The sequence below is a fragment of the Rhinopithecus roxellana genome, chromosome 9 (assembly GCF_007565055.1).
Source record: "Rhinopithecus roxellana isolate Shanxi Qingling chromosome 9, ASM756505v1, whole genome shotgun sequence".
Classification (NCBI taxonomy): domain Eukaryota; kingdom Metazoa; phylum Chordata; class Mammalia; order Primates; family Cercopithecidae; genus Rhinopithecus; species Rhinopithecus roxellana.
In genome coordinates, this window is record NC_044557.1 from 38,751,857 (window position 1) to 38,764,894 (window position 13,038).

Consider the following 13,038-nt stretch of genomic DNA (forward strand, 5'->3'; position numbering starts at 1 on the left):
AAAGTTTAACTTTGTTATGAAATCATTTTATAAATATTATATAATGTACATTACATGTTATGTATTTGATATATTTTATATATTAGTATATTGCATATGTATATAGATATAGCTGTGTATATACATACATACTCAAATACATACGACACACAGACTAGGAAATGAAATAGGTCATGGATCAAGGAATCACCAGTTTTTAAAATCATTTTTTTCACATACATATAGATGAGAAAAGTGCATACATTATACTATGACTTTTCACAAATTGAACATACTATGGAGAAGCATTTTACCTTTGACTGAAAATATTTAATAGAGAAATGTAAATTATTAAGAGATTTCAGTATATATTGAATAAAAATGTTTTAAAAGCAAAAATTGCTTTCTAATACTTAAAAAATGTTTTCCAGGTGTCTTTGATGTTATTTTCAATGAAAGAAATATATGCATTTTCCAAAGTCATGAGATAAGGCATCTTTCTCTTGCTCTTGACAATGGCATTGTCACTGGAATGGTGTGTAATAAATTTTCTTTTTGCCATATATCAATAGTATTATGTTTGTATATATTTATGTATAATATACATTTATAAGATTACCATTTCCCTTTGGCTTGTACTAGTGCTTTTTTCATTCTGTTTTGTTTCATTAGTTGTTGAGCTTGTGATGTATAAATGGTTCTAAATTTCAGCAATTGGAATTTAGACAAGAAAAAGTAGACCCATTCTCTAATAACATTCAAAATTTTAATGAGCTTTCAAAAGGAGACTGACTTCTCAATGGCCATTTTGGGGACTGTATTGTTGGGGAAAAAATGATAATTTTATATAATTATACCTTGTATTGCTTAGTTTAGATTTGAAAAGTAGCATTTAATATAATGCATACATGTTATTTATTTTTTAGCATAATACAATATAGAATAACTTTAATGTACTGTCTTAAGTGCTTAATATGTATTGCAATATTTCATTCTTCAATCTACTAGATGAGAGAATCCATTATTATTTGTATTTAACAGAAGAGAAACATGAAAAATAGAAGGATTAAGTGAGCGCACAGAGTCACAAGCTAGTAAGTGTGAAAGCAGGAATTTAGTGTAGGCAATCTGACACTAACACTCATGCTACAGCTTCCTCATATAATGCTATAGAATAATTGTTTTTTTTTTTTTGGAGACAAGGTCTTGCTCTGTTAACCAGGCTGGAGGGCAGTTGGCATGATCAGAACTCACTGCTGCCTCGAATTCCTGGGCTGAAGCATTCTTCCTGCCTCAGCCTCCCCAAATACTGGCATTACAGGCTGATTTCAACTCATGGAATGTTGTTTAACTTAAGGGAAAAGAATACTTATAGAAAAAAACCCACCTTGTGTAATTTGTATGCCTGAAATTCTGACTAGTGATCAATCAGTCAGACTTTTCCATGAAGTCTTTTCTTCTCTGCTCTGGACTTGCTAAGGTACCCTACAGTGTAGTTCACAGCACATTCTGATCAGCATGGAACCTGGTCATAATAAATGCTTAAGAAATATGAATGTGGATATGGAATCTACTCCATTGAATTAAGAGTTGAAGAAATATCTCATTACTATATTTTTCTAAAATCAAATTAAGGCTACCTTAAAGCCCTTATTCTACTAGGTTGCATTAGGTTGGTGGGATATTTCATTTTAGTTACTATGGGACTCATCTTGTTTCACAGAAGATTTCACCTGGTATGGTGGGCCTCAGAATATCTGGTGACAGCTGTCATAGCTTTGAACCACACTGGTTACTGAGATGTACTCATCCAGTGTCAGATGGTTTCTTGCAGATCAATAGCTCTGCTGCCTCCCTGCCATACTTGGGCAATGGAACTTTGCTGACATTGATAGATTTAGTGTTTTGGATCTAACCATTTAAGAGGCACCAATGACTTTTCTTCTTCAGGCCCTACTGCCTCCCTGGTGAACTAGAGGGAGATGAGGAGGGACCTAAAACACTGTCTTGAACAATAGTCATGTCTCAGTGTAGCATAACCTTCTTAATTTGTTTTGTTTTTGAAAGCAAAATTTAGGAATGAGATAACATTTCTATCAATTTCAGTTTTTAGTCCCAAATGCTCCTAAATTGGCAGGACACAAATGAGAAAATTAAAAAAAAAAAGATAGGATACGTATTAGCATGTTATTAAATTATCCTGCCAATGAAGTTATTGTTCCAACATTTCCAGCATTCTTCCATGGATTCTGAGAAATCAAGAGAAGGAAGTCCTTGGAGCAAATCATTGGAAATAAGTCTGTGGAATAAAATCTATTGAATTTCAAAATCATGAGATTTTATAAATAGTACAAAGTTTCCATGAAATGAAGTAGACACCTGTATATGTATATAATGTGATTACATTAAAAATTTTTTTCTCTTGCTAATTTAGAGGGTTTTTTGTTTTTCCTTTTAGGTTAGTGGTGAAGCCACCACTGAGCTGCGGGTGCTTTATCAGCCTAATCGCTGTGCACTTCTTGAGTCGGCACTGGTTCCTGGTCACACAGTTGTTTTTGATCGTCATGGCAAAATAGCTGATGCATCATCAGGCTATGCAAACCTTTCAAAAGAATTTGTGATTTTTGTCAAGGTAAAATGGGGAAAGTTATTAAAGTTTATATTGCTAAATCCCAACTTTCTTTTGCCCTACTGAGGAAAAATCTTAAATTGAGTCATAATGCAGTAATCGAATCACTTCCCAGTAGGTGGCATTGGTGCCTATTTCCATTCTGTTTGCCAGACTTTGAAAGGCAATAGGGATGACAGCTTTAATAGCAATGACACTCTGAGGGGATTAATATCCTCTAATTGAAGTTGGAGATTAAACTATGAATGTAGGAATTCTTAATAAAAAGTTAAAGAACCTTGCATTTGGAAGTCAAACAAATGTGTGTATTGAACTTTTCTAACAATTAGAATTTATACTCTTTGAGTGTTGTATACATTTGATCCTTTCATAATGCTTATTTTTTTCTTTATGTGTTTGTGAATCTATCTTAAAATGATATATAAATATAATAGCATTTATGAGGTTTCTCATTTTGTTCGAGCATTTATTGAGAATTTCACCACACCATGAGACTAAATAAATCATCAAAAAATACTAACAGATACTATCTATATTTTAAAGGCAAAGGAAAAGATTTTCAGGAAAATAATTATCTTAACTAGTATAGCATAGTTATTAAACCAGTATTCAGCTAAAGTCTACTTAGATTTAAAACCTCAAAGATTTTGTAGGTTCATTTCTAGACCGTTGCAATAAAGCGAGTTTCTCAATAAAGCTAGTCACACAAATTCCTGGTTTTCCATTGCCTGTAAAAGTTATGTTTACCACACTGTAGTCTATTAAGTGTACAACAGTATTATGTCTAAAAAATGTACATACCTTAATTTTAAAATATTTTAGTGCCAAAAAATGCTAACAATCGTCTGAGCTTTCAGCAAGTTGTAATCTTTTTGCTGTTGTGGGGGTCTTGCCTTGATGTTGACAGCTACTCATGAATCAGGGTGGTGGTTGCTGCAGATTGGAGTGGCTGTGGCAGTTTCTTAAAATAAGACAACAATGAAGTTTGCCACATTGATTGACTCATTCTTTCAAGAAAGATTTCTCTATAGCGTGCAATGTTGTTTGATAGCATTTTATCCATAGTAGAACTTTTCAAAATTGGTATCAATTCTCTCAAACTGCTGCTGCTTTATCAACTGAGTTTATTTAATAGTCTGAATTATTTGTTGTCATTTTAACAATGTTCACAGTGTCTTCATCAGGAGTTTATTCTGTCTCAACAAATTACATTCTTTGCTTATCCATAAGAAGTAAACCTTCATCTGTTCAAGTTTTATCATGAGATTGCAGCAATTCAGTCACAACTTCAAACTCCACTTCTCATTCTAGTTCCCTTGCTATTTCTACCACATCTGCAGTTATTTCCTTCTCCGAAGTCTTGAACCACTCAAAATCATTCACGAGGTTTCAAATCAAATTCTTTCAAACTCTTGTTAATGTTGGTATTTTGACCTCCTATCCCCATGAATCATAATTGTTCTTAATGGGATCTAGAATGGTGAATCTTTTCTAAAAGGTATTCAATGTACTTTGCCCAGAGCCATCAGTGAAATCACTCTCAATGGCAGCTATAGTATTAGGAAATGTGTTTCTTAAATAATAAGGCTTGAAAGTTGAAATTACTTCTTGATTCATGGGCTACAGAATGGATATTGTGTTAGTAGGCATGAAAATAGCATTAATCTCCTTGTACATGTCCATCAGAGCTCTTGGGTGACCAGGTACATTGTCAATGAATAGTTACATTTTGAATTGTTTTTTTTTTTTCTGAGCAGTAGGTCTCAACAGTGGGCTGAAAATACTCAGTAAACAATGCTATAAATAGATATGTTGTCCCTCAGGCTTTACTTTTCCATTTCTAGAGCAAGGTAGAGTAGATTTAGTATAATTCTGAAGGGCCCTAGGGTTTTTGGAATGGTAAATGAGCACTGGCTTCAACTGAAAGTCACCAAATGCATTAGCCCTTAACAAGAGAGTCAACTTATCCTTTGAAGCTTTGAAGCCAGGCAATGAATTCTCCTCTCTATCTATGAAAGTCATACATGGCATCTTCTAATAGAAGGTTGTTTTATTTACACTGAAAATCTGTTGATAATCTCATCAACTATCTTTTTTTTTTTTTTTTTTATTATACTTTAAGTTCTAGGGTACATGTGCATAACGTGCAGGTTTGTTACATATATATACTTATGCCATGTTGGTGTGCTGCACCCATCAACTCGTCAGCACCCATCAATTCATCATTTATATCATGTATAACTCCCCAATGCAATCCCTCCCTCCTCCCCCCTCCCCCCTCCCCATGATAGGCCCCAGTGCGTGATGTTCCCCTTCCCGAGTCCAAGTGATCTCATTGTTCAGTTCCCACCTATGAGTGAGAACATGTGGTGTTTGGTTTTCTGTTCTTGTGATAGTTTGCTAAGAATGATGGTTTCCAGCTGCATCCATGTCCCTACAAAGGACGCAAACTCATCCTTTTTTATGGCTGCATAGTATTCCATGGTCTTAACTAGATCTTCTGGGTAACTTGCTACAGCTTCTCCATCAGTACTTGCCACCTTGTACTATTATGTTGTGAAAATGGCTTCTTTCCTTAAACTTCATCAACCAACCTCTGCTAGCTTCAGCCTTTTCTCCTGCAGCTTCCTTACCTCTCTCAGCCTTCGTAGAATTGAAAAGAGTTAGGGCCTTGCTCTTGGGGTTTGGCTTTGGCTAAGAGAATATTGTGGTTAGTTTTGGTCTTATTTCGAGGCCACTAAAACTTTCCCCATATCAGCAATAAGACTGTTTAGGTTTCTTATTATTCACGTATTCACTGGAGTGGCATTTCTGATCTGCTTCAAGAACTTTTCCTTTGCATTCACAACGTGGCTACCTTACACAAGAGGCCTAGCTTTAGATCTGTCTCAGCTTTTGACAGATCTTCCTCACTAAGCTCAATCATTTCTAGCTTTTGATTTAAAGCAGGAGATATGTGACTCTTCCTTTCACTTGAACACTTAGAGGTCATTATAGGGTTATTGATTAGCCTAATTTCAATATTGTTGTGTCTGAGGGAATAGGGAGGCAAGGGAGAGAGATAGTGGAATAGCTGGTTAGTGGAGCCATTCAAAAATCAGCATTTGTCGATTAAGTTCACTGTCTTATATGGGCATGGTTTATGTCCCCCCAACATAATTACAATGGTTAACATCAAAGATCACTGATCACAATAACAGGTATAATAATAATGAAAAGCTTGAAATATTGTGATAATTACCAAAATGTGGCACAGAGACATGAAGTGAACACATGCTGTTGGAAAAATAGCACTGATAGACTTGCCTGATGTAGGGTCCTCACAAACCTTCAATTTCTTAAAAAAAAAAAAAAAAAAGTATCTGTGAAGCGAATAAAGTGAAGCACAATTAAGTGAAGTGCAAGTAAAGAAGGTATGGCTGTACTTACTCTATAATAAGCACTTTCTCACATTACTGTTTCTCCCAAAACAACATAATTTTAACTCAGACATCTCATGTTATTTAGCTTAAGGTTAAAGTTAATGGTTTCATAATACTCAAATGTAAGTATTACATGTATACACACACACGTATATGTCTTTTTGTTGTTGAACATTTAATCTCTCTCTTTTCCCACTTCTGCATATGATACTATAATGTATATTTTGACATATGCCTTGACCACATCATTTATTATTTTCTTAGCCTAGAAAATTAAAAATTGAACTTAAGGGTTAGAATGTGAAACTTTCAAGGCTCTGGGAACATACTGCCAAATTTATTTCTTCAGATGTCCCAATTTTTACTCCTGTGAAAGTTAAGCCAACTATAAAGTTAGGGTAATACTATCCTCACTTTTGACATCAACCACAGAGTTTGGGGGACACTGAGACCACTATCAAGGCTTGATAATTTACCAGAAGAACTCACAGAACCCACTGAAAATTGTTATACTCAAAGTTACAGTGTATTATAGAGAAAGGATACAGATTAAAATTGGCTAAGCAAAGAGACACATAAGGCAGAGTCTAGGAAAAGCACCAAATATGGAATGTGCACGGTTTTCTCCCCATGGAGTCAAGACAGAGGTACTTTCTCAGCACTGGTGTGTGACAGTATGCACGGAGTATTGCCAACCAAGGAAGCTTTCTGAGCCTTGGTATTCAGAGTCTTTAGTGGGCTTCCATCCTGTAGGGAGTCCATGTGGCTGATCTCAGTCCGTCTCCAGCCTCTCAGGAGGTCACTTGACACTTTCTGACTCAAAGCCCCTAACCTAAGTCACATTATTAATATCTGGCTGGCCCAAGGTCTGCAGGCAAACAACAACACTCCTATCAGGCATGACACTCCAAGGGTAAAGAGATTACCACTCAGAAGCTGAGGCGAAGGTCAGACTTCTCGGGGTAAAGTTAAAGTCTTAGTACCCAACTACTTTCAGCAGTGTAGAAAAACATCCATCTCACTGACCTCAGTGTCACTGAGTATGGTCCTTAAGGAGAAGGGCTTTGACAATTTTCTAGAGGAATAAACATCCAATTTTAGCTTTTTTTTTTTGTATTACTAGTGTGGATTACCTTTCCTTATGTTTATTCACCATTTGTATTTTTCTTTTGTGATTTGAGTATTTATCTATTATCAGTTCTTTACTGTGTTAGTGTTTTTCTAATTAACTTTCAAGAGTCTTTTATGTATTCCTCTTAAGTTAATGATTACATATGATTTTCTTAAATATATCTTATTTGTATTTGATATCTTTTTAAATTCATTCCTATATGCATACATTTAAATATCCATAGAGGGTATTCCATAATTCAGTTACTTATAGCATACTTTTTATTGTGCTTTATTTTAATATTAACATTATTTGTTTAAGGTGATAGTAAATTCCTTAAGAGAAATATTTGTGTTTTGTATCTTTTAAAAATCTCTGTAGCATCTGATGCTGGCCTTTATACTGTCAACAAATGATAACTGAAGTAAATCAACCTCCTTTAGTTTTGTTTACCTTTGCATAGCAGTTAAATTATTTACTTCTTTTGCTCATTTTCAGCCACCAAGCTTCCTGGTCACTGGTCAATTCTAAAGAAAATTGCCCCTATAGCTGTCTCCCTCTAGCAAACACGAGCCTGTTACTGACTGCCTTTCTGTTCTGTTTGTTGCTCTGAAGGGGGTGTTCCTCAACAGTGCTGTGGTTCTACTTGCTACAAGCCTGTGTCAGGCCCTATGTCTACAGCCTGATGGAAGCTGCACTGGAGTGGGAAGCCAGTCTGAAAAATCATACTGGAAAGTGCATAAAATCAGCTCTGGGATTTGTATGTTTGAAAGTGTGAAAAATGCACAAATGTATCTAAGAATCAAGGATGGCCGATGCGATGGAACCGTAAGCATCTGCTCTTGTTTCTCTCAGCAAATGTTTAAGACATTTGCCAGTTGTAGACATGAGAATAGCACTTTCTGAGTGGGTTTTGGAAACTGAATGTTACATGTGGTGGTCTCCCTTGACTGGTATTTTTAATAAGTGAGGAGAGCAGCCACATGCCTGGTATGATAAGAGAGGAATCTTGACCCTCTAGACAGGGCTTCTGAAATGTAATGTATGTACAGATCACATGGGAATTGTGTTAGGAAGTAGATTCTGATTCAGGAAGGCTGGCGTGGGACCTGAGTGTTTACATTTCTAACAAGCTCTCAGCTGTGGCTGCTGAAGCTGGTCCATGAATGATGCTTTGAGAACCAAGGTTCTAGAAAGGCCAGCTCAACAGTGTTTCCTTACTGCTCCTTTTGCTGCCTGAATTTCCACCACTGGAAACTCTGTACTTGACTAAGGAAGCTACTTTAAATTCTAAATATTAGGGGTTTTTCTTTTTGTATTTTTATTTTTAGAGACAGAGTCTCACTGTGTCACCCAGGCTGGAGTGTAGTCGTGCAATCTTGGCTCACAGCAGCTTAGGTGATCCTCCTGCTTCAGTCTCCTGAGTAGCTGGGACTACAGGCACATGCCACCATGCCTTGCTGATTTTTGTACTTTTTGTAGAGAGAGGGTCTCGCCATGTTGCCCAGGCGGGTCTCCAATGCCTAGGCTCAAGAGATCCACTGCCTTGGCCTCCCAAAGTGCTGGAATTATAGGCCTAAGACATTGTGCCCAGACAAAGGTTTTTCTTTAACACCTTGAGCCTTAGGAGGGGATGTGGAAGACAACTAACATAACATCTTATATATATATTCATAATTCTTCTGTGGGGTGAGGAACAAGTAAGAGTGCACATTTAACCTTCCTATTAATGCTCTCAATCTATTATTGTTTAAAATAGTTTAGTTTAAATTAGGTCTTCTGGATAAATTCTGAGGTCCCCCTTCTCTCTTTTTACCAGTCTTGATGTCTAGCTATAAGGGAGAACCTGCATGTGTTTGTTGGGGTATGAGGAGGGAGGACTTGGACCTTTCATGGTTCCCAGGGTCCCTGTCTGTGCTGCAGACTGGTGAGTTTGTGTCAGGTGAGCTGCACTGATGCTTACAATGCAAAGGCGAAGCACATGCACATACACACGTGTAGTTAATATCCCTGATCTACTCACAAGTGCATAATGAAGTAGGTTTTATCACCATTTCACAGAAGACGAAGCCAAGCTTAAGAGACAAACTGTCATGCTTGTAGTCTTTACACTGGTAAATGGACTAATTGAGATAAAAATGGGTAACATTGTTACTGTGACTAGACTGGTTAGGAGTACAATTTCATCTAATGCTCAGTCACCCCCTAGGATGGGGTGTCCTAGGAGGAACATCAGTAAGTAGGTTTCCTATCCTCAACATTCACAAGGTATACAAGCCTTTCCCTTCTGGGGCTCGTAGGAGTGTTCAGAACCATGAAATAATGTGTTACTATATAATACATGCTTTGGTGTTTGTGTTTGAGTTTCTGGAGGCACAGGTAAGTGTCACTCCAAAGTTGAAAATGGGTCAACATTGGAAATTTGTATCTTCCCTGGGTAGGAACCAAAGGGACCTTTCAGTGGTTGCTCACTTTCTATTTAGCTGCCTCATACTCTAGCTGAATGGTGATTTCTTGGTTCTTCACTTTCAGCATGTGTGCCTCTCTCTGACTCTTCCATTTTTTTTTTCTCAGTGTGCTGGTTATTTTATTCTTCCCATTGAGTGAACTTCCTCTGTAAGTTTTTAGCAGAATTTTTTTGTCCTACACTTAATATTCATGCTTTTTCTTTTTCTTCCTATTTGTGCTATGGGTGACTCAGCTCTGATGGGGCTGAGGGACTGAAAGAAGTCCTTGGCATTCAATTGAAAGAATCTGGTGATCACAGCAAGTTGGGTGGAGATGTACAGATTAAAACACAGAAGTATTATCCTACCACAAAGAAACTATTGGCATGCTCATTCTTCAGATGCTGAAGCTGAGTGTGAGCCTGGTTAAGTAGCTCACCCAGAGTCCCCAGGTGGCCTTAGAGCTGAGGCTTCATCCAGGTTTGCCCACTTCCTAAGGCCCCGTTGTGGAGGACTGAGAATAACAGGATGGAGAAACTGGCTTGCCCCCATGAGGAGACCAGAGTCAGGGTACATGAGGTAGAGGTGACTCTAAACACAAAACCAAGGTTTTCTTTAGAAATTTCCCAAGAACCAGCCTTGTTGACAGTATGTCAGGTGAGTGAGTGGCTCTGAAATAGGTGGGAGAACACTCTGTGCCATGCCAGCCTACTTTGTGCTGCTTTGCATCAATGTTGGGAACCCCTTCTGTTTTCCCCTCCTGAAGGGCTTCTCATGATGAAATGTCAGGTTCAGGACTTCCGTGTATGCTGGAAGGCAATCATGCTGAGCTGAGCTGAGGCAGGCAATCATGCAATGGAGTTTCAAACCCAAGTATCACTTCTTCTTAGAGATATTTCACAATTTGTAAAAAACCAGAGACATTTGTTCTGTTTGCTTTGGTGAAGAGATAGCCAAAATGGAGAACCCAGTGAAACTGATTGATAAAGGTGAAAGAGCATAAATGAGTTTGTTACACAGAATTTGATATACAGAATATTAAAATAAGAAATATTGGACATAAGGCAGAGATTCTCTAGGCCTTTTGGAGATAAGCACACCATAGCAACGTTACATGAGGCTTGTCCAGAGGGTTAAGGTCACTCCTCTGAGGCCTCTGAAGGCAACACGTGTGTAAAGTAGTAGCTAAATGCAAAAGACATTGGTAAGGGGAGCTGTGTAAAGGAGCAAACCAGAAATAATAGGTCCATATATGCTGGGGTGATATTCAAAATACTGTATTTAACAAACAGTTTGGTACATTGAAACCCCTAGAGTGCAACCTTCAGGATGAGCAAGGAGCAAGGAGCCTTGAGGGCCCAAGATGTGGATAAGGCATTGACTGGCCATGCCGTCAGGGCACTGTCCCGACCCGCAGGACAGTCGAACGGACCCTGGAAGGGGGAGTGGGAATGGAGGAGACAAGAAAACACGAGAAATGGAGACAAGACAAATAGCCTGATCAAGTCTGGTTTAATGGTGGCAGTGCAATGCCTTATATAGGCTGGCAGAGGAAGAGGTTGGGCCAGGGCGGTGACGGGGGGGGCGCGTTTTCTCAAATTACAATCGCGCATGCACCGTGGGTTTGTAATTTTCCCGGGCGCGGGATCGCGCCTGTGCCATAGGCTGCATATCTTCCTGGGCGCAAAAATGTTTGCGCGCACGGGAAAGGTTGGCGCGCGCGGGAACGGTTTCGGCGTGCACGGGAAAAGTTTTAGGCACCTGCGGGAAAAGCTTTAGGCGCGTGCGGGAACAGTTTATAATGAAGAACCCAGAAATGTGCCATCTTGTCTCCGCTTTGCGGAGATCAAGCAACAGAGGTCGGCTAACTCCGGGCCTCATGGCTCCGGACAGGTCCCCCTTTTTTATGTATAATTGTGGCTAGAAGATTGTCCCTCGGGAACTGCACCTGTCTTAGGTTGGAGCAATGCATCTCATCACTGGTACCCGTCATGGGATTAGGCAGTAGCTTATGATGGCCCTCCTGTCTTAGGTTAGTGAGAGATGATACTCTCTTACCTGTCATTGGCTGTCCAGTTCAGCGCATAGGGAAGGTGGTCATAATGGGTGTGAGTATGAACCACCGCGATCTTCTTGTTCTAGGCGATGATAATGGACCTGTATAGGCTTCGCTTGGATAGCCTCGACTTGTTGCTTAATGAATGTCATGAGGTTATTGAAGACCAAAGGTCCTACAGAGAGTAAGAGCAATAGACAAAGCAGGGGGCCCAGGAATGGCATAAGATAGGGAAGGAGTCCATGGAACCCAGTCCAAAACGGGTTATCGGTTATTTCTTTTCGTCGTTTTTCTAGGTCTTCTTGTAGATGCCTGATTTTATCCCTGACGATCCCGGATTTGTTGGCATAGAAACAGCACTTCTCCTGTAAAGCCAAGCAGATGCCTCCCTGTTCTGCAGTTAGTAAATCTAGGCCTCTTCTATTTTGGAGCACTACTTCTGCCAGAGAATCTACCTGATCTTGTAAATCTTGTATAGTACTTGAGATGGCCTGCATATCTGAGATCAATTGGTGAGACAATTTGGTGTATTGAGTAACAGAAACCCCTAGGCCTGTAGCCCCAGTTGCTATGGCAGTAGTTATGCCTAATCCTGCAAGTAAGGGGATAAATTGTATTGCCCTTTTGTTTCTTCCTAAAAAGTGATCTATAGCTGGGATAGGTACAGGTTCATCTCCAGGGATAATGTCTATGTCTGGCAAAAGTGTGGCTAAGACACAGCATCCTGTCCAGTTAGTGGGTAAATAGGTATAAGCCCTATTATTGCCACATATAAAAACTGAGCTGTTTGGGGCACACAACGATTGGGAAATATTTGCTATGGTGGAACAATTATTGAACTCATTGAATCCTACATCAAGGTCGTAAGTGTTATTAAGGGGAGGGGAGTAGGTGCAAGAGGAACTAGGAAATTCTAAAGGCTGCACTTTAAGGGGAGGAATTATGGTGCAAGGGGTATTGGATGTATAATTTAAGTCATTGCTGGGTATGGCAAGAGGAACGGGATCTCCTGATTGCAGACACAGCCAGCAGTCATTAGCTAGACTAGAGTTGGAATTGTTAAGCAGGTTATGAGTAGCAGTGAGGAGGGCAAAGGTCTGGGCATCAATTTTCTCTTTCCCTCGGGCTTTGGGCAAGGCCAAGGGGTGGTAGTGAATTTCCGGGTACAGGGACCTTTGCAACTCCTCAAGGTTTTTGTATACCATAATCTCTTGGACCTTGTCTTGTGGTCCTCCTCCGTCAGAGATATGAAGAGGGGGGCGAATATTCCAGCAGACAGGCTGTCCTACAATTCCAGTACAGCCAGCTGATATAAGGTTATTGGTATTTCCTACAACTGTAGGGACACTACTGGCCCCTATGGTAGGGGTTCTAGACCTTGTTAAGATAGCAGT

At 39.1% G+C, this 13,038-nt stretch overlaps 1 protein-coding gene across 1 annotated transcript in view; it reads left to right on the forward strand.

Moving 5' to 3' along the window:
• Positions 1-13,038, forward strand: part of LOC104681666 — a 111,243-nt gene that overhangs the window by 24,825 nt on the left and 73,380 nt on the right. Inside the window, exons 7-9 of the mRNA XM_030937492.1 lie at positions 411-514; positions 2,438-2,611; positions 7,757-7,969. Coding sequence (XP_030793352.1) covers positions 411-514; positions 2,438-2,611; positions 7,757-7,969 — 491 coding nt within the window. The remainder of the gene's footprint in view (positions 1-410; positions 515-2,437; positions 2,612-7,756; positions 7,970-13,038) is intronic.